At 40.6% G+C, this 19,394-nt stretch overlaps 1 protein-coding gene and 1 pseudogene across 5 annotated transcripts in view; both read left to right on the top strand.

Annotated features, from left to right (window-relative positions):
* LRIG2 (leucine rich repeats and immunoglobulin like domains 2) overlaps window positions 1-19,394 on the top strand; it is a 110,268-nt gene that overhangs the window by 65,486 nt on the left and 25,388 nt on the right. For 4 of the 5 annotated variants that reach the window (XM_036342552.1, XM_036342549.1, XM_036342550.1 and 1 more), the window contains exon 2: window positions 18,038-18,103. In XM_036342552.1, the coding sequence (XP_036198445.1) occupies window positions 18,038-18,103 (66 nt within the window). Of the gene's footprint in view, window positions 1-2,380; window positions 2,508-18,037; window positions 18,104-19,394 lie in introns of all 5 variants that reach the window. The other variant, XM_036342551.1, reaches the window with a different exon arrangement.
* On the top strand, window positions 2,564-6,474 carry LOC118672773 (annotated as a pseudogene).

Here is a 19,394-nt window from a genome sequence, read left to right as displayed (position 1 = left end):
AGGTTAGGATAGATGGGAAAGACAGCTACCTCATAAATTCCTTGAGAAAACGAAGTTATTTAAAAAACCAAATGCTGTAATAGCGTAGGTGTGCAGTATAATAAAATGCTTTCTGTTGCTTTAAGATGTGCCACCGGTAGCTAGTTTGGTTCTCTTGATGCAAATAAAATGTAAAACCTTATATCAGTGTTCAGCATAGTCTTTTTAAACCTAGCACAGCATCTTTGTAATGCAGCAAGTGCCTTTTTCTAAAAAATTCTTGGAACAGCTAACTGATTATGAGAGAATAAATTTGGTGCAGGTTTCAAAACAACACAGCTTCATTTAGCTGTAACTGAAATAAATATGCCCCCCTTTTTAAGATGAGCCATTGGTAGGTAAACAATAATTAGAAATAGTTTTATGTAAGAAACATGTATTTTGTGTCTAGGTATGATTTTTGTTTAATTGAGAGAAATTTCCTAAAGCCAAATGACATTCAAAATTTTTAAATGTTCTAGAATGAAATTGACATTTTTCAGTTGAAATGAAATGCCTTGGAGAGCAGTTCTGTTGTAGAAATGTAATTGGAGGGGAGTCTTACAAAAGCAGAACAACTCTTAACATTTTAAAAGGTGGGCTTGTGCTGTTTTAAACAGAAACGTTAACAGTCTTCGTAAGTTGCCTTCAGCTATAAAATCCACCTGATGCACATGGGTTTCTTTATGTAATTTTCAAACACATGCAATGCTTAAATAGATTAGTGATTCAAACTCCAATGCTCAAATTTGTGGCCATCATCAAAAAGATCGTGGACAAAATTTATTAATCCTGGTTTTTGAAATATGTCTGCCCCTGGTTCCTGGCACAGAGCTCCTGAAACCCTTGTAATTTCCTAAGCGACGAGTACTAGAAGCTTTTTTCTTTTTAATATTTGGTCTTTGAACTTGTTTTCTGACACAAGGCTCTTAAATCCTTTGGAATTTCCTGGGTGATAGGAGTGTCTTTTGATCTAAAGAGACACCTCTTGGTTGGCTCCTGGATAGATAGCTTCAAGATGGGGTCTGGTCACCAGAAAGACCCATCTGTCATAAGCAGCTTGGGACTTTCAGCCCCTCTCCCCGTCATCCTGGAAGGGGAAAAGGGTTGGAGATTGAGTTAATAGTTGAATGTGCCTATGTGATGAAGTCGCCATAAAAATCCCCAAATCTCGCCCTAGCTTGCTTGGCTCAGTGGATGAAGCGTCAGCCTGCTGACTGAAGGGTCCCAGGTTCTATTCCAGCCAAGGGGACATGCTTGGGTTGTGGGCTCGATCACCAGTAGGGGGCATGCAGGAGGCAGCCAATCAATGATTGTCTCTCATCATTGATGTTTCTATCTCTCCTCCCTTCCTCTCTGAAATCAATAAAGAAATATATTTTTTAAAAAAATCTCCAAATCTCGGGTTGGTGAACAGATCTACGTGCCAGGAGGGCGGTGCACCCCACCTCCACAGGGACAGGAGCTCCTTTACTGGACCCCTATAGGTCTCACCCGATGTATCTCTTCACCTGCCGTTTGTGTCCTTTGTCGTATCTTTTATTATATAATAAACCAGTAAATGTAAGTGTTTCTCTGAGTTCTGTGAGCTGTGCAGGTGATTGAATCTAATGACGGGGTCATGGGAACCTCTGATTTGTAGCCAAGTTGGACAGAAATTCTGGGTAACATGGGGTCTTACTACCTGTGATTAGTGCCTGAACTGGGGATGCAGTCTTGTGGGACTGAGCCTTTACTCAGTGAGGTCTGCACTAACTGTAGTTAGTGTTGGAATTGCATTGGATTGCAGGACACCTGGCTGGTGTTGGAGAAATGATTGGTGTGGGGAAGAGAAAAAACTCACACATCTGGCATCAGAAGCGTTATGTGTGTGAGTAAAGGAAGAAACAGGTGATAAACATTTTTTGCTTGATCAAAGTTTAGCCAGGTTCCCGAACCTTCTCCTTGGCCATCTATGCACGTCCTTGTAAAATGCAATTTTAGCAAGAACCCTGCCACGTCAGTTTAGCAAGAAGCCCCTATCCTCGATATTGGATTGGGGTCCTTCCCTATGCCATGTCCCAGGTGATGTCTGATCACTCTGACCTTTTTATTTTATTTTTTAGCAAGAATCCTGTTAGGTCTGTTTAGTTAAAGCCTTCTTACCCCTGATGTTTTCTCTTAGTATTTTTTATCCACTGACCCAACTCTGCTCCTTAGCTTTAAATTCCCATATACACAGGCAGCATTCGGCATTGAGCCCAGTCTCCTACCTACATTAAAAAATTTCATTGCAGTGGTCCCTATGCCTAGCTCTCCATTCCCCAAGATCTTCTTACCATGAGTTAACAAGTATCACTGAATATTATTTTCCTTTTAACAGTTGTGTGCCACAACACCCATAGGATCAGATTCATCATTGGACCCCCAGACCTCTCACCCAGGACCCTAAAAGTGCATACCTTTGAAGCCTTTATCTTCCTCCTGACTGATGGATCGGGGATCCATTGGTGAGTCCGACTCCTGAACCATTGCTCCGGACAAACGTCCGTGGAAGCTGGTAAGGACAGATTGGATTCTTAGATTCTGTGTGTGCTCCACAACAGCGGTCGCCAACCGGTGGTCTGCGGACCACTGGTGGTCCGTGAGGTCCAAAAGGTTGGCAACCACTGCTCCAGATGATGGGATGGAGTCCTAGATAAACACAGGCTGGGTTAGAGTCCCAAGCAAGCAGCTGTTTGAAAAAAGATGGGTTAGAGTTCTAGGCTTCTTTGTTTGAAAAGTAACAACTGGGCTGGGAGACTCTTCTTCCTGGCTCTCTCTCTGGTTGAACCCCTGTTCCACCAACTCTGTCTACCTTCATCTTTGTTGGCATGCTTTTGCTGAGAATAATATGAAACTTCACTGGCCTCTTGGGGAAACTTGCCGTTTCAAGCTGGCTCCTTTAAGACCTCCCCCTTCCCATTGTAGAAGCTGTTCCTTTCTCCTCATACCACCTTCAGTCTTTCCTCTAGTTCCCTTGAGTCCTTTGATATGTCTCCCTCCAAACCCTTTCTCCTCCATCCCTCTGTCCACCAGGCCAGACCTTTTTCCCTGCCCATCTCTATTGTCACTTAAAATTTGGGCTCCTTGCCCTCCACTGGGGGCTGTCTAGGGACTTAGGGACCCTCAGAAGGCTGAAAAACCTGGAATAAACTGGATGTTTTGGTTAGTTAGATGGGCTTTGGAGACATTCAGACAGCTGCTAGATATCTCCTTGGTCACTCACCTAAAATTTGGTCCACAGCTTTCATTAGATTACATATCAGGGCACCACTTTGAATAAGGTCTTCCTTACTGGGTTTTAACAAATGATATTTTTTTCTTTTAACGTGGAATTTTTCCTGGACATTTGGTGTCACATAAGTGAGATTTGCTAGAATGACCCTGGCTCATGGAAATGTAGTTTGGGGAAAAAGAAAAAAGGATAAAGGAGTGGGTAATGTGGAACCTTTGATTCCTCATTGGCCATTTGGTTGCCCATGGTATGGAGCAGTAGCTGTGCTGCTCTTAGGTACTAAACATAAAAGTCACCAATGGAGATTAGAGATGGATCCAATTACCAGGACATTGGTTCAATCCCTTGGCTATTATCTGTAATAGCTAAAATGAAACTAAAAGAGTGTGCTGAGTCAGACCTTGATCCTAGACCAAACCCAAATTTCAGTGAGTCTGAGCTTTGGTCACTCACTAACCCCAAGGGAAAAATTAGGTAAGGACAACAGAAAGTACCTCTAGACTTCTGGTCACTAAGAAGGCACTTGGTGTGAGGTAAGGGCAAAACCAAGATACTATTTGAAACCAGGGAGTATAGTGTGAAGAAGTTGTTTCATATTGTGGATCAGTAATAGCTTTCTGAAGAACATCCTTTAGTAAGATGTTCTGTGAGAGTGATTAATTTAGGAGCAGTATCTGGTTTTAAATGCCACAATGGGGGAAAGAGCATGTTTGGGTTGATGCAGGATTTATAGCTCGTTATGGAACAATCACAGATGGCTATATGTGATCCAGACACAAAGCAGGTCATTCCCAAGGGAACAGCCAGCCTGGTGGACTGCATAAAAGCCACTGTAAGATCTGTTTACCCTGAGAAAGGGGACTAACTGCCCATTTCCCCCATAAATGTCAAGTGGAACACCCCAGATGAAGTAGATAACGTTTTCTGTATAAACCTTGTGGGATTATCTTTATGATAATCCCATAGGCACTTGCTGAATGTGCCTGTTACTGAGTTCATGGTAAATGCTATGGTTAAGGGGGACTCTTTTACATGGACACCCCATGTAAAAGAGTCCCAACTGCTGTAAAACCAAGGGATAGTTGGGGAAGCCTTGTGAATTTGCTCTCTCAGCTTTGCTTCTGGGTTTCATAGATGCTAATAAAAATATTAGGTTAATTAATAAGAGAATGAAGAAAAGCAAAGGACAGAGTCAGTAGACTGGTCTTAGCAAGGCAGAAAAATTTAAATGGTTATTAAGAAAGAAGAAAAATTTAAATGGTTATTAAGAAATTTAAATGGTTATTAAGAGCCCATCCAGTGTGGATCAGTGATGGAGCATCCACCCGTGAACCAGGAGGTCAGGGTTCTATTTGCAGTTAGGGCATATGCTTGGGTTTTAGGCTCTATCTCTAGTAGTAGCAGCTGATTGATGATTCTCTCTCATCATTGATGTTTCTCGCTTTCCCTCTCTCTCTTCCTTAAAAGCCATGGTGGGCACTAGCCGGTGTGGCTTGCTTGGTTGGGCGTCATCCTATGCACCAAAAGGTGGCCGGTTCAATTCCTAGTCAGGGCACATGCCCGGTTGCTTGTAGGTTTGATCCCCTGGAGGGGCATGTAGGAGGCAACTGATTGATGTGCACCCTCACATCGATGTTTCTCTTTCTCCCTTCCCCTCTGTCTAAAAATCAATAAAAATAGTTTTAAAAAATGCAGGAGTCTTTTTGTGCTACCCAGGGAAGGGCCCATTTGGCTTTGGTCTTGGTTCCCAGGTAACTTAAAGGGAAATTTCACAATGCTCAGACCCCTTGATATCCTGCAAATGAAAGAAGAGGCTGTCCTCAAATTGCTTGCAGCAGGAACCCACTTTGGTGGCACCAACCTTGAGTTCTAGATGGAACAGTACATCCACAAAGGAAGAGTGACGGCATCTGCATCATAAATCTGAAGGGAACCTGGGAGAAGCTTCTGCTGTCAACTGCTGGTGCCACTGTTGCCATTGAAAACTTCGCTGATGTCAGTGTCATATGGTCCAGGAATACTGGTCCGTGAACTGCGCTGAAGTTTGCTGCTGCCACTGGAGCCGCTCCTCTTGCCGGCCACTTCACTCCTGGAACCTTCACCAACCAGATCCAGGGAGCCTTCGGAAGCTGAGACTTCTGGTTGTTACTGATCCTAGGGCTGACACCAGCCTCTCACAGAGGCGTCTTATGTTAACTTGCCCACCATTGGTCTGTGTAACAGACTTTCCTCTGCACTGAAGGACATTGCAACACACGGGGGCTCCCTCAGTGGGTCTGATGTGGTGGATGCTGCCCTAGGAAGTACTGCACATGCCTGGCACCGTCTGTGAACACCCAGGGGAGGTCATGCCTGATCTTGACCTTTACAGAGATCGTGAAGAGATTGAAAGGCTGTGACCAAGGAGGAATTTCAGGGTGAATGGATGGCTCCAGCTCCTGAGTTCACTGCTGCTCAGCCTGAGGTTGCAGACGGAGGTCACAGACCGGTGAAGGTGCACAGCTTCCTGCTGAAGAAGCGTTCAGACTGCCACTGAAGACTTGTCGGCAGCCCCCATGCTCAGGCCACCAATTGGGTAGGAATAGCCACTGAGTGTCTTAAGCTGTTCTCCCGTGGTCTCGTAACAGAATGGAAATAAAATTGATAGCAAATAAACAGTTTCTAAAAAAAGGAAAATGGGGTGAATAAAGCAGACATTGAGAGGGTAAAAACAAAGGTTTTCATATAAGACTACCTAAGTTTGAGCAGGCCAAGCGGCTCTCCAACATTACAGAGCCCCGGATAAGTCTGCTCTATTTACTTCAGTTTGGAGAAATTTAAAAACCCAAAGGCAGAGGTTACCATGAGAAACCTGACCAGCAATTTCTTGAGGCATTGGTAAGGCAGATTAAATTAGATAAAAATTGACTAAAGGGCCAGGTTCCCTTGGTTCAGCTCATGAGGGTGGTGATGGTGGTGGTGGGGATCCAAAGCTTCTTGCACAAGAGTGGGTACAGTGGTCAGGAATTGGAGACGTTTTCAGGATTCCTTAATATGGGAACCTCTTATACCGTGGTACCAAACCCATTGGTGAAACCATGATGTAATTGAGAGAACATTATGAAAGTTGGAATGTTTAATTTATATGTATGTATATATATGTTTAATTTTATGTTTAATTTATATGTATGTATATATACATATAAATTAAACATTCCAACTTTCATAATATATTATTGATTTCAGGAAGGGAGAGGGAGAGAGACAGAAACATCAGTGATGAGGAAGAATCATTGATTGGCTGCCTCTCGTATGCCCCACACTGGGGATCGAGCCTGCTACCTGGGCATGTGCACTAATTGGGAATCAAACCGTGACTTCCTGGTTCATAGGTCAACTCTCAACCACTGAGCCATGCCAGCTGGGCAAAAGTTGGAATGTAAATAGACTTTATTTAAAGAAGTTATGTCTCCTTTATCTGAATGTATTGTGGGAATGGACATTAAGTCTGGCTGGGGAACATTATCCTTACCTGGTATTGTAAAACTAAAGCCTGTTAATAATGTCCCAAAGGAGGTTGCAGTGAGGAATGTAAGGTACAAGTTTGTAGGAGAAGTGGTTATGGAGATGGACACTGTCTGACTGGGGAATGTTTTCTCTACTCAATATTGTAAAATAGAAGGTATGTAAATCTACTCTTCAGACAATATTGGTTGGACATTCTAAATGGGAACCAGTAAGATTGCTCCAGCCTACACAGTGTAGAGTAGAAACTGGAGTGCTGGTATGGACAAATTCTCTGTGGGATAACTCTATGCATACGGTAGGCTGGGCTTACGGCAAAAGCCTGTGAGTGCCTACTGGCAACGACTCCTAGGACTTTGAACTAGAGCATTTCCATTTGAAGGGCAGTTATTGGCTTGCTATTGGACATTAATTGAAACCACCATCGTGACTAAAAGTCATAAAATAATCTTGAAACCTGAAATACTCATGACGTCTTGCATAATGTCCGATAACACTCCAGTAGGGAGGACAGTGCCCAGGAATTTCCATAATAAAACGGAAATGGTTTATGCAGGATCATGCCACCTGGGGAACGCAAGGAGGAGATGCTCACAAGCAGAGAGCCTCTTCCCCTCTACTGACTTTGGAACTGTGTGAGGAGCTGCTAGATGCCATCGTCCCTTGGGCAGTGTCCTACAAACAGCTCCTAAGTGACCAACAGGGAGCTGCTTGGTTTGTGGATGGCAGTTCCAAGATGACTAGACAACATCCTGTTTGAAGGGAGAGGGAGAGAGAAACATCCATATGAAAGAGAGACATCCCTTGGCTGCCTCCTGCACCCCACCTACTGGGGATCGAGTCTCATCCTGGGCATGCTTCCTGACTGGGAATTGAATCGGTGACCTTTTGGTGCATGGAACAAGGCTCAGCCAACTGAGCCACACCCACCAGGGCAGTGTTTGGGTTTTTACTGACTCATGGGCAATGGCCAATGGCCTGAGTATATGGTCAGGCAGAAAAGCAATGAAAACCTGGCTTATTAAAGGGCTGCCCATGTGGAACACAGATAGTCCTGTGGAGATCACTGTGAGACTTTGAGGGTGCATTAAAGTAGGACATGTTGGTTACCATCAGACCCTTTCCAGGTTCAGAAGATGATTGGATTCAACAAGTAAACATCCCTGTGTGCTTGCTTGAGATGGCCACCTGGGCCTGTGAAATGGGTGGATATGGAGGCACTGCAGCAGCGCAAGATAGGCCGCATCTACACGTGTTCCTCTTGCACCCTTTGAGCTCAAAATGCCAGTAAGCTCTCTTCTGTCTGCTGGGGAAAGATACACCGCAGATGGCTATGTGGCACATTCCTGGGTGTGAAGGCCCTGAACGTAGCTGGCATGTGATACTGATATAGCCCTAGGCGGCTACAAATGGGTCCTGGCAGGAATCGTTACTGACTGTGGACTGTCTTTGCTTGTCTGATGGTAGATGCAAATGCTCAGAGTGCCATAAAAGAACCAGAACAGAAGATAATTGTACCAATTTGGATGGCTGACCATCATTTATGCTGACCAGGGAATACACTTTACAGCCCATAATGCTCAATAGTGGGCAGACAGGTATCCTCCTTAGAGTATAGTAAGTCCTCAATGTCATCGATAGGTTCTTGCAACGTGGTGAAGTAACACATGATAAAACCAATTTTACTGTAGGCTAATTGATATAAATGGCACTTCATCAATGCTATAAAGAAATGATGTTTTTTGAGGACCTGCTGTACTAATTTTTAATTTAAATACATGTTTTTATTAATTTTGGAGAGGGAGAAAATGAGAGGGATAGAGAGAGAGAAACATCGATGAAAGAGAAACATCATCAATTGGCTGCCTCTGCACACCCTCTACTGGGGATCAGGCAGCAACCCAGGCATGTGCTTTGACCGGGAATCTAACAGGCGACCTCTTGGTTTATGGGTCGATGTTCAACCACTGAGCCACACTGGCCAAGCTGCAAAAGTGTATTTCCTGGTCTGCATAAATGATGGTCAGTTTGATAGAGAATTGGACTGGGCAGTTAAAACATTGGTTGTCCTAAGGGAAGAGATAGATATGGGAAGGACTGGCTTACATACCTTCCTGTTAGTGTGCTCACATTCATCATCAGGTGGTGCTAAAGAAGTGACCCCACTAGAGGCCTCTTTTTCTGGTGGATATGGGGAAGAGGGAGTGGGGAAGGGTGCTGGAATGACGATGCAGTTCTTACCCAGGGAGGAGTATCCTGGCATAATGACTACTTTTTTCTTCTCCGTACACCTCAACTTTTTTCCCCTACTTGTTGAAGTGGTTATAGCATTATGGCTGCAAATACAGGTGTCGAAAACAGTAATGATTCCTAAGCAAGAAACTATATATATATTTTTTATTTTTTTTAATATATTTTTATTGATTTCAGAGAGGAAAGGAGAGGGAGAGAGAGAAACATCAATGATGAGAGAGAATCATTGGCTGCCTCCTGCACGCCCCACACTGGGGATCGAGCCCACAACCCAGGCATGTGCCCTTGACCGGATTCGAACCTGGGACCCTTCAGTCCGTAGGCTGACGCTCTAGCCATCGAGCCAAACCAGCTAGGGCAAGAAACTATATTTTTAAACTTTGGGTCAGAATTCCTAAATGCCTAATGGGGTAGATTGTGCCTGCACCCCATCTACCAAAATTGAGGTTAATAATGAATACCAATATATTGCCTGGTAGTAAAAAGAGCTCAGTAGTTCTGAACCTCTGTAACCTTACACTAACTGAATAGAGTGAATTGAGGGGGAGACACTTGCTGTTGGTATTGCTGTTGGTAATCTAGACCAGCACCTGTGCCTGATGTCCTATCCGAAGGTGGAAGAGTTTGGGTGTAAATGCAGAGAAGGAGCAGTAGCAGCTGAGGGTAAAGGAATGGGTAAATGGTTTTGTAATGGGGGAAATTCAGTACTAACCCCTCGAGAGAGGCTCGGAGTAAGAGAGGGTATTGTCTGTTAATTCAGTTGTACCAGTTGACTGAAAGAGTGAAACCATGTGTTTGCTTAGACCACTACTGCTTTGGAACTTGACAAGATTGAGTAGAAGGAAGCCTGCAAACCTGAGTGGCCTTGCCTGTATATTGTTTCGCTGTAAGGGGGTGTATGGCCACACACCAAGAGAGGGTGCACTGTGGTCTCTGCCCCGGGCTCCTGGCACAGAGCTCCTGAAAGCCTTCTAATTTCCTAAGTGACAAGAGCACTATAGAAGCATCTTTTGTTCTAATATTTGGTCTTTGAAATTTTTCTTTAATTGCTTCAAACCACAAGGTGGTGAACTGAAAATGAGTCCTTTAAAAAAAGATACAGATTAAATTTTCCTTCCACTTAAGGTCCCTCATGTTTACCTCAATTGTTAGTACCTACCTTTATTTTCCATTTCTTCCTTTCATTTGTGTCATATTTTCACCGTACTTCTTACAGAGACGTGAGATTGGCCATGGGGCTGAGCATACTAGTACAGTGGGTTAGAATCCAATTCACTCTGCTCAGCATGGGGTAGGCTCCTTCTCTCTTGGCCTCTAGGCCTCCATAAGCAGAAATCAAGAGAAACTTCTTGCTTTGGATAACGCCACCCTGTTCCAAGTCTGTATTCCAGAGTAAAGAACCGTGCTTATTCCTGGAAAGATTCCTCACCCCCTCTTTGCTCTTAACCCTCAGATGCTCAGTACCAACCAGTATCTGCCATGAGACTGTGAGCACCGGTCTCATTATGCCCTCTGTTCTTCAATAACAGGCTCCCCAAGAATCTCAGGACTTGCCGGTTACCTGTCTCTCCCAGAGAAATCCCCGACCCTCTTTGTGGCTTTATTTTTGTCATTAGAAGGCATCATCTTTTGATATGCTACATATTTTACTTTGTCTTCTTTTCAGTAGATTATAATATAGCTTAAAAGCATGGATTTTTGTATGTTTAGTCATTGCTGTAGATCAGCTATTCTCAACCGGTGTGCCCCAAGAATTTCTAAAACATGAAATACCTGACTGTTTAGCTAGGGGCACTGACCTCTTTTCCCTTAGATTGTCAAATAAAAAAATGACAACAATCAACCCAATAGCTGTCCAGTGTGAATGAATCAAAATTATGCTTTTGTTTTGGTCAGATCGGCAAAAAATACAACATATTTTTTGGTGTGATGCAGAATTTTAGTAATTAGTTAATGTGTGCCATGAGATGAAAAAGGTTGAAAATCGCTGCTGTATATGAATGGTGACCAGCAGTAGATACTAAAAAATAATAGTTGAATGAATGCACTAAATTAACTACAGAAAGTGTGTGGCTATGTCTTTTGAGGGAAATGAGGAGAAACTCTCAAAGCAATTAAAGCAGTTCTTTCTCATTTGCTTCTCTAATATATATTTTAAACTTAAAAAAATGTTTTATTGATTTTTAGAGAGAGGAAGGAAGAGGGATAGATTCAAATATCAATGAGAGAGGAACATCATCCATCGGTTGCCTCCTGCACAACCCCTGTTGAGGATTGAGCTGACAATCCTGGCATGTGCCCTGACCCGGAACTGACAGCTTCTTGGTTCCTGGGTTGATGCTTAACCCGGATGGGCTCTCATATCTTATTAAGTGATTTCTTTTTTTTTTTTTAGGGTACCTCATTCTCTGTAGTAAACATTGTGAATGAATCTGAGCATTATCTTAGGTAATTATTTGTATTTTAAGATCATCTTTTTTTTTTTATTGATAAAGGTATTACCTATGTGTCCTTATCCTCCCCATTGCCCCCCCACCACCCCACTCATGCCCTCACCCCCCTGGTGTCTGTGTCCATTGGTTAGGCTTATATGCATGCATACAAGTCCTTTGGTTGATTTCTTCCCCCCATCTTTCTTTTTAAAATATATTTTTATTGATATCAGAGAGGAAGGGAGAGGGAGAGATAGAAACATGATGAGGATCATTGATCAGCTGCCTCCCACATGCCCCCTCCTGGGGATCGAGCCCACAACCCGGGCATGTTCCCTTGACTGGAATCAAACCTGGGACCCTTCAGTCTGGAGGCTCTATCCACTGAGCCAAACCAGCTAGGGCTATTTTAAGATCATCTTTAAAAATTTCTTGAAATATGGGCACATTAAGTTACTTACTCTAGTTCCCATCTCACACTATCTGGAATGTTTTGTCTAATTGCACCAAAATTTCACAAAAACTTTTGCATGCACAAATAATTTTTCATTATTCTGATCATCTTTGTTTTTGTTTTTTAAAATATACTTTGATTTCAGAGAGAAAGGGAGAGCGAGATAGAAACATCGATGATGAGATAGAATCATTAATCACTACCTCCTACACGCCCCCAGGGCATGTGCCCTTGACTGGAATCAAATCCGGGACCCTTCAGTCCACAGGCCAGTGCTCTATCCATTGAGCCAAACCAGCTAGGGCTGATCATCTTTGTTTTTAACAGGACTTTGCAGCATCTATTAGGTATTTACTAAGTATTATTGAATAATCAGTTGACTTCAGAGTGTCATTATGGCTTAGAGCTGTAGTTTGAGGAGTTTTTAATAGTCTACAACTTCGTTCCAGCCTGTGTACCAGACATGCATTTCTAAAGTTGGGATACTTCAAAGGCATTGTGGATGGCTTTCACATACCCATCTTTCTAAGCACTAGCAGAAACACCAGTTTTCTTTAAAATAGACCTACTGGTAAATGTCTAAAGCACATTTGGGGGGAAGGGAGATGCACTACCATGTTTGCAGGATCTAATGTCTGTTGTGCTGGGCTTGTATACTATTCTAATAAACTGTTTCACTTCCAATAATCATTTCAAAGCATGTACAATGTGCTTTTCTTTCATTGCATTAAAGATGTTAATATATTTCTTTATCCTGGTCTGTCTGGGGAAATGGTAAACAGAAGAAGTAAGCTCATGAAATTGGAATCCAGAAGCAATATTTAGCTTACTACTTTAATATATTGTAGAGGAGTAGTTCCAATCAATTAAGATTTTACCTTTGGAAGTGGATTATGGCTGCATGTACAGTAGGTAAATACTCAGAAAAGGTGATTGTACTGCGCCATAATCCTATTTCAAATCTAGTATTATACAATAACTTACTATTTACACACTGACCTGTATGCTAAGCATTTTGCTTATACCTTTTAATTTTCTAAGCTATCCAGTGAGGTTTGCTATTCTCTTTTAACAGTAGAGGAGACTGAAGTTTAGAGAGGTTAAGTGACTTGCCCAAGGTCCCAGAATTGGGCATGCAAAACTCTATTCTTAAATGTAATTGTAGAATTTATATTTCCTGTTTTGTGGTTGTATATTTTCAATCATTGAGAACTCAGGAAAGATAATGGAAGAAAATAAACCATGCCTCTTATTCTTGAAATGAATGCTCTCATCTTCCTACCACCTTCAACTTTTTGGATTCATGGAAGTGTTATACAGTGTATTACAAATAAGTAGTACAGATGAAGGGTAGAAAGTTTAATTTGGAATAGCATTATGCTTTAATAAAATCTCATTTATCCTAAATATATTTACTTAATGTTTCCAGCCATCTCTAGTTCACCCAAAAAACAAGTATGTTTCCAGGAAGCATTTATTCATAAAGGAGCCTCTCAGACTCAGATTTCATTTACTCCTATTTCAACAGGCACTGGGGTTTCCTAGCTATGACAATTGATTAGAAGTAACAAATCTAGGACAATACCAAGCAGCGCTGTTACAGATAGAAGGGCTGACTTTTGGTATAAAGCGCTTAGTGGTAAAGAAAAAGCAAACCTAAAAGACAATTTAAGAGTTGTTTTGCAATCCTTATCTTTAGTGCACTCCAAGAGTAGTACTCATGATCATCAGCTGATTAAATCACAGTACTGTAATTGATCAGAATGATAATCCTGAGTATTTCTTTTGAAAGTAAATTATGCTAGATAGACTCTAATGAGATGGGTTTTCATTTACAAAAGAAGGCAAATTATGCTGGATAAATGCATGAAGCATTATCATACTCAGTTGGGTACAATATGTCCTTATCTTTTAACTTTACAAAGGGCTCCTTTATTTTTTTATTTATTTATTTTTTTATTTTTATTTTTTAAATATATTTTATTGATTTTTTACAGAGAGGAAAGGAGAGAGATAGAGAGTTAGGAACATCGATGAGAGAGAAACATCGATCAGCTGCCTCCTGCACATCTCCTACTGGGGATGTGCCCGCAACCCAGGTACATGCCCTTGACCGGAATCGAACCTGGGACCTTTCAGTCCGCAGGCCGACGCTCTATCCACTGAGCCAAACCGGTTTTGGCACAAAGGGCTCCTTTAAAGAAGTTTTGCTATTGTTGAAGTTCACAGTTTGGCCTATCAGTGCTGCAGATGACTCAAAAGTGTATCTTGGACTGGGGAGAAGAAAACCCCTACATCTCCTTGCTGCTGGATTTTGCAATTAGCTTGCAGAATGATTCTCCTCAGACTGTGGGGATTGCTCTGTACATCCTATAAATTATTTACGCCCTGATGGTACTAAATGACTACATTAATGGCACCTCTGGCTCCACATGATATCAAGAACCTTAATAATTCATCATTTATTACAGATACATCCCTGTAGGTTAATATGAGTGGGAGCTGAGTTTACAACACTGAGATAAGGCCTTCTCTGAAACTTACTTTCCAAACATTATATCCATAAATATTTAGTCGTATTTAAAAATAAGGGAGACTGTTGACTCTTACACAGCTTTAGACTCTTTAGGTGATTTAAAAAATATATATATTAATTATTGATTTCAGAGAGGAAGGGAGGGGGGGGGGGGAGAGAGAGAGAGAGAGTGAGAGAGAGAGAGAGAAAGAAACATCAATGATGAGAATCATTGATTGGTTGCCTTCTGCACGCCCCCTACCAGAGATCGAGCCTATAGTCTGCGTATGTGCCCTTGACCACAATCGAACCTGGGACCCGTCAGTCTGCAGGCTGATGCTCTATCCACTGAGCAAAACCGGCTAGGGCTCTTTAGGTGATGTTTATCAAGCATAGATTACTTCAAGTTTTTTAGTATATTTTAGGGATATGTCAAAGGGGAAAAAATCTTTGAAAGACAGTTTTCCATTTCAGGACTCTTGCTTTAAAAACAAACAGGCAAACTAGCATTAAATTATCCAAAGTAAATGGAATTAATGATTGGCCACTGGGAAGAATAGTGAGAGACTTTGAAAAAATTACCTAAATTCTTTTCTCTCTTTATTTTTTTCAAAATTATCCAAATTCTTAATCTAAGGGTTTTATATCTGATATTTGAAGTCTTTGAATCAGTCTTCTTCAGCCTTTTGGGAGTACTTTTAAAAAAAGAAATAGGACCCAGTGCACCAAGGTTGCAGGTTTGATCTCTTTCTGGTCAGAGCATATTCAAGAAGCAACCAATGAATGCATGAATAAGCAGAACAACAGATTGATGTTTCTCTCTTTCTCTCTCTCCCCCTCTCCCCCTCCTCCCCCTCCCCCTCCTCCCCTCCCTTTTCGTCTCCCCACTCCTCTCCTTCCCTCTCTCACCCATTTCTCCCTTTCACTTCTCTCAAATCAATCAGTAAATAAAATTTATTAAAAAAAATAGAAAGAAAAAGAAATAGGAAAGGCATGCCATAGAGAGCAGGAGTGTGTTTGTACACTCATATATGCACATGTCATATAATTAAATTCCAGGGTGAAATTTAGCTATAAAAGAAAGTTAATCACGTTTCCAGTGAAGGGTAATAGTGGAGTTGATGTCGAATTTATGTTTACAGTTTTGGAGTGACAACACTTCTTAGTACTATAAATACTGCTTTCAAAAAAGTGATAAAGGTTAATAACATTGACAGTGTTTGTAATCCTAGCACTTCGCACAGTGCCTGGCACATGGGTCAGTACAAGCTTGCATACATACATGATGCTGAAATCACCCCATATAATTCTAGTTAGAAATCTGGTGTTTTGATAAGTTAAACAGCTACACCGATTTATACTAGTTGCTTTCTACGATAATACTATGGGAGTATATCCCTGTTCACTTTTAGTAATTTTTAATTGATGTAATGTGGATTCGTTGCAGAAGGGTCCAGAGAACCTCATTATATGGGGTTCTGACCTATGAAGCATGTATTTTTAAGACAACATTGCTCTGTAGAGGGGCTCCAAAGTGTTTCAGGTTTCCTTTGGGTTCCATTGAAATCCCTTAGGAGTTCATTAAAGAGACTGAGACAATTGCTCTTCCCCCAGTAGAGACTGGACGGTTTTTGCTGATACTAAATTCAAAGTGGTTTATACCATGTTGAGTTTACCAACTTTATACCAAGTTGAGTTTTAATTTGATTGCTTTCTATTTCTGTAATAATGGTTTTCTTTAAAACGGATTATTTAGTCATCCTTGACGTCCAGGTGTCAGTGATGGGTACAGTCAAGAGTTACACTGCCCGGGAGATTAGAGTTTAGAAAGACATTAGAAGCACTGTCATTAAAATGACAGCCCTTAATCTGTAAAAGAAAAAAAATTAAATTTCAGCAAGCATGTGATGTAAAATTAAGTCGTAGTGTGCTAGTCTTCTATACAGATAATATTAGTTCTGTTTACCAGACCAGCCGCCTTGTAGCAGAATATGGAATATCTAACTTAAATTAGAACAGTTGTATTTCTCCTTCAGTTGAAACATTGTAATAAATAAACATCTTTCAATTGTATGAAATTGTGTGTTTGTTGTTTAGTAGCAAATATGATTTGGATCAAGTTTCTGAATATAAGATTTTTATGTGGGACGAATTCATATATTTTTCCCTTATATTTTTAACACTCTTCTCCATTCATGAGTGTTTTTCAGCTGATACCTGGTGCCAGATATCTTGGAATAAAGGTTTTAGAACAGTTGTGGAAAAGTGATGGTTTGATCTAGTCTTAGTTATGTTATGGTGTAAGTTAAGCTCTTAAATGAAGATGACTGTTTTTATAGATGGGCAGACATGAATCTAGCGGAGAACAAATTATTCCGTGATAAAGACATTGTTCAAACCTGCATGCATCTGTCAACTGCCTGGGTGGCAGAGCGAGATAAAGTGATCTGTAATGTTTCTCTGGTGTGCCGCTATTACTAGCCATATTGTAATATGTAATGAATCTCTTGGGCAGACAGCTTGTGTGGGCTGGATTCCACCTCAGTCTTGTAAAGATGCCTGGAAGCATCAAGGCGAATTTTTTAAAGCCTATTTAAATATTTAGACTAATGGCTAATTTTAGTGAAATCTCTGATATATTTAATAAACTATTTGCTAGAAGTGAGATTTCAAGTTTATGGCTTCCTCACTTATCTGCTGTGTGACCTTGGATTGACAAATTATTAATCTCTGCCCATTCTGTACCAGGAAGGGAAGATTATAAGAGTATTTGCCTCATAAAGTTGTTGTGTGGAATTAGGCAGTTCATACGTATAAAGTGTATGGAAGAGTGAGTGTCTGGCACTTAAACATTAGCTGCCGCCACTGCCATCATCATCTACATAATTGGGAGTGAGATAAATTTACCTTCCCTGAAGCTAGATTTTTTTGTTTTGTTTTGTTTTTGTTTTTTTTAGTATATGTGCTGCCGAAGCGAGCACATTGTTGTTGTTTTTTTTTTTTAAAGGAAGACCACATCTCTATCAGGGATGTGGTCAACCCCAATTCTAATATAGAAGCTCACTGTCTTGACTTGTGAAGTCTACAAGTTTATCTTCAGCTGAAGTGTGATATAGTATAGTACAGTGTTATATATTATACTATATATTATGTAAATATTACTTTAAAAAGTACATATTATATTACTTTAAAAAGTATATATTTATTTCAAAAGTAAAGTATATTATAATAAAGTATACTATCGCTAAAATGGATGAAGAAATTTATAACATTCTGTGAAATGATCTACAAAATGTATTGTTAAGAGAAAAGAGCAAGGGCAAAGTAGGGTGCAAATTATTCTACCACTTATGTAAAAATTTTCTGATACATGCATAAATGTCCGTCAGGTTACACAGAAATGTGATATTTTCATTTGTTGATGATGGGGAGGGAAATTGGATGGCTGGAGACAAGGTAAATTTTTATTCATCCTTTATAAACATTCTTTTTGTCTTTCCTACTCAAATTTACATTTGATAGGGCTTTTAGATTCCTATTTTAGTTTTTTTCTTTAAGTCTGCTTTCCAACACTAACTTAAGAATATTTTTTTGTCCTCTATTAGGGATTTGAGTCATAATCGGTTGTCTAACTGGAACATCAGCTTGGAATCTCAGACATTACAAGAAGTGTAAGTTATTTTACTTAAATTTACATTAAATTCGAGGTGATTTAGAAATGCTGTCAAAAATTTGAAGGAAAAACATTTACATTAAAAGACATTGTTTAAAAATATAAACTGACATCTTTAGCTTTATTGTCACAAACTCTCGGCATTGTGCCATTGGGTTGGGTAGGCATCACCAACCCTAAATTGCAAACTGTAGAAACAGTCTTCCTTGGGGCCAAAAGTAAGATTTTTCCTCTTTTGAGAGTAAATATGCTGGGTTTGTTTTTTGCCATTAAAACTCTCTGTTGTATAAACTCTTTTTTATGTCTTTTTTGTCTTGTTTTGTTTTAATAGTTTATTGATTTTTAGAGAGAGAGGAAGGGAGAGAGAGAAACATCAATGTGAGAGCGGAACATTGATCGGCTGCCTCCTGCATGCCCCTACTGAGGATTGAGCCTACCATCCGGGCATGTGCCCTGACTTGGAATCGAACTAGCAACCGTTTGGTGCATGGGATCACGTGCTATCAATTGAGCCACCCCTACCAGGGCTTTTTTTTTTTTTTGTCTTGACTCATCTAAAATGGGAGCATCATGTCTAAAGTAGATTGACGTGAAATATAATACTGTTGGTATCATTTGGAATGTGATTGTTAATAATTCAACTTTCCACTTTACTGAAGTGCTTCCTTTAATACTGAGATGTATTATTATGTATTCTTTGGAGGAAATTTTCTAAAATAGGTATTATTAATATCAGTTATTGCATTGTAATGTTCCCAGCCGCACAAGTATCAAGCCTATTGTACCTTTACCTTAAACACCCCTAGAACCCTCAGATTTATTTTTCTTTTAGTTTCCTGCTGACAGGGTAAGTTGTGCACTCATTGTTCCTGCGTTCTCTCCTTGCCTGTCTCGAAGTGACTGCTTCTGTTCTGCTGCAGAGTGAATAGACAATTGATAGGCTTATTAGCTGAGAGCAGCACTGAGGAAAGATGTGAAAAGGCTTCAGTAGGAAGCGCATGAGCTTTCGTTACATGGGCTTTGTAACTTCAGTGGGTTCTTTGGAGGCCTTTTACTTCAGGTTTTTTCCTGTATTTTTATTGTTGAGGTTGTTCATTGATTGGAAACTAGGTTAATGGGATGTGATTATATTAGATTTTCTACAAAAACATTTGAGACGATCTGTTCTAAAGAGCTGCTGGGATCAGATGGTGACATGTCATGCCATCTGTAAAATTTAATCACAGTCTCTCTCTCTCTCTGGGTTGGTTAATTTCCTCTTTCTCAAGCAATTCTCCCTACTTAGAATA

Source organism: Myotis myotis, unplaced genomic scaffold, assembly GCF_014108235.1.
Source record: "Myotis myotis isolate mMyoMyo1 unplaced genomic scaffold, mMyoMyo1.p scaffold_m19_p_18, whole genome shotgun sequence".
NCBI lineage: Eukaryota > Metazoa > Chordata > Mammalia > Chiroptera > Vespertilionidae > Myotis > Myotis myotis.
This window is presented reverse-complemented; position numbering and strand designations above follow the sequence as displayed.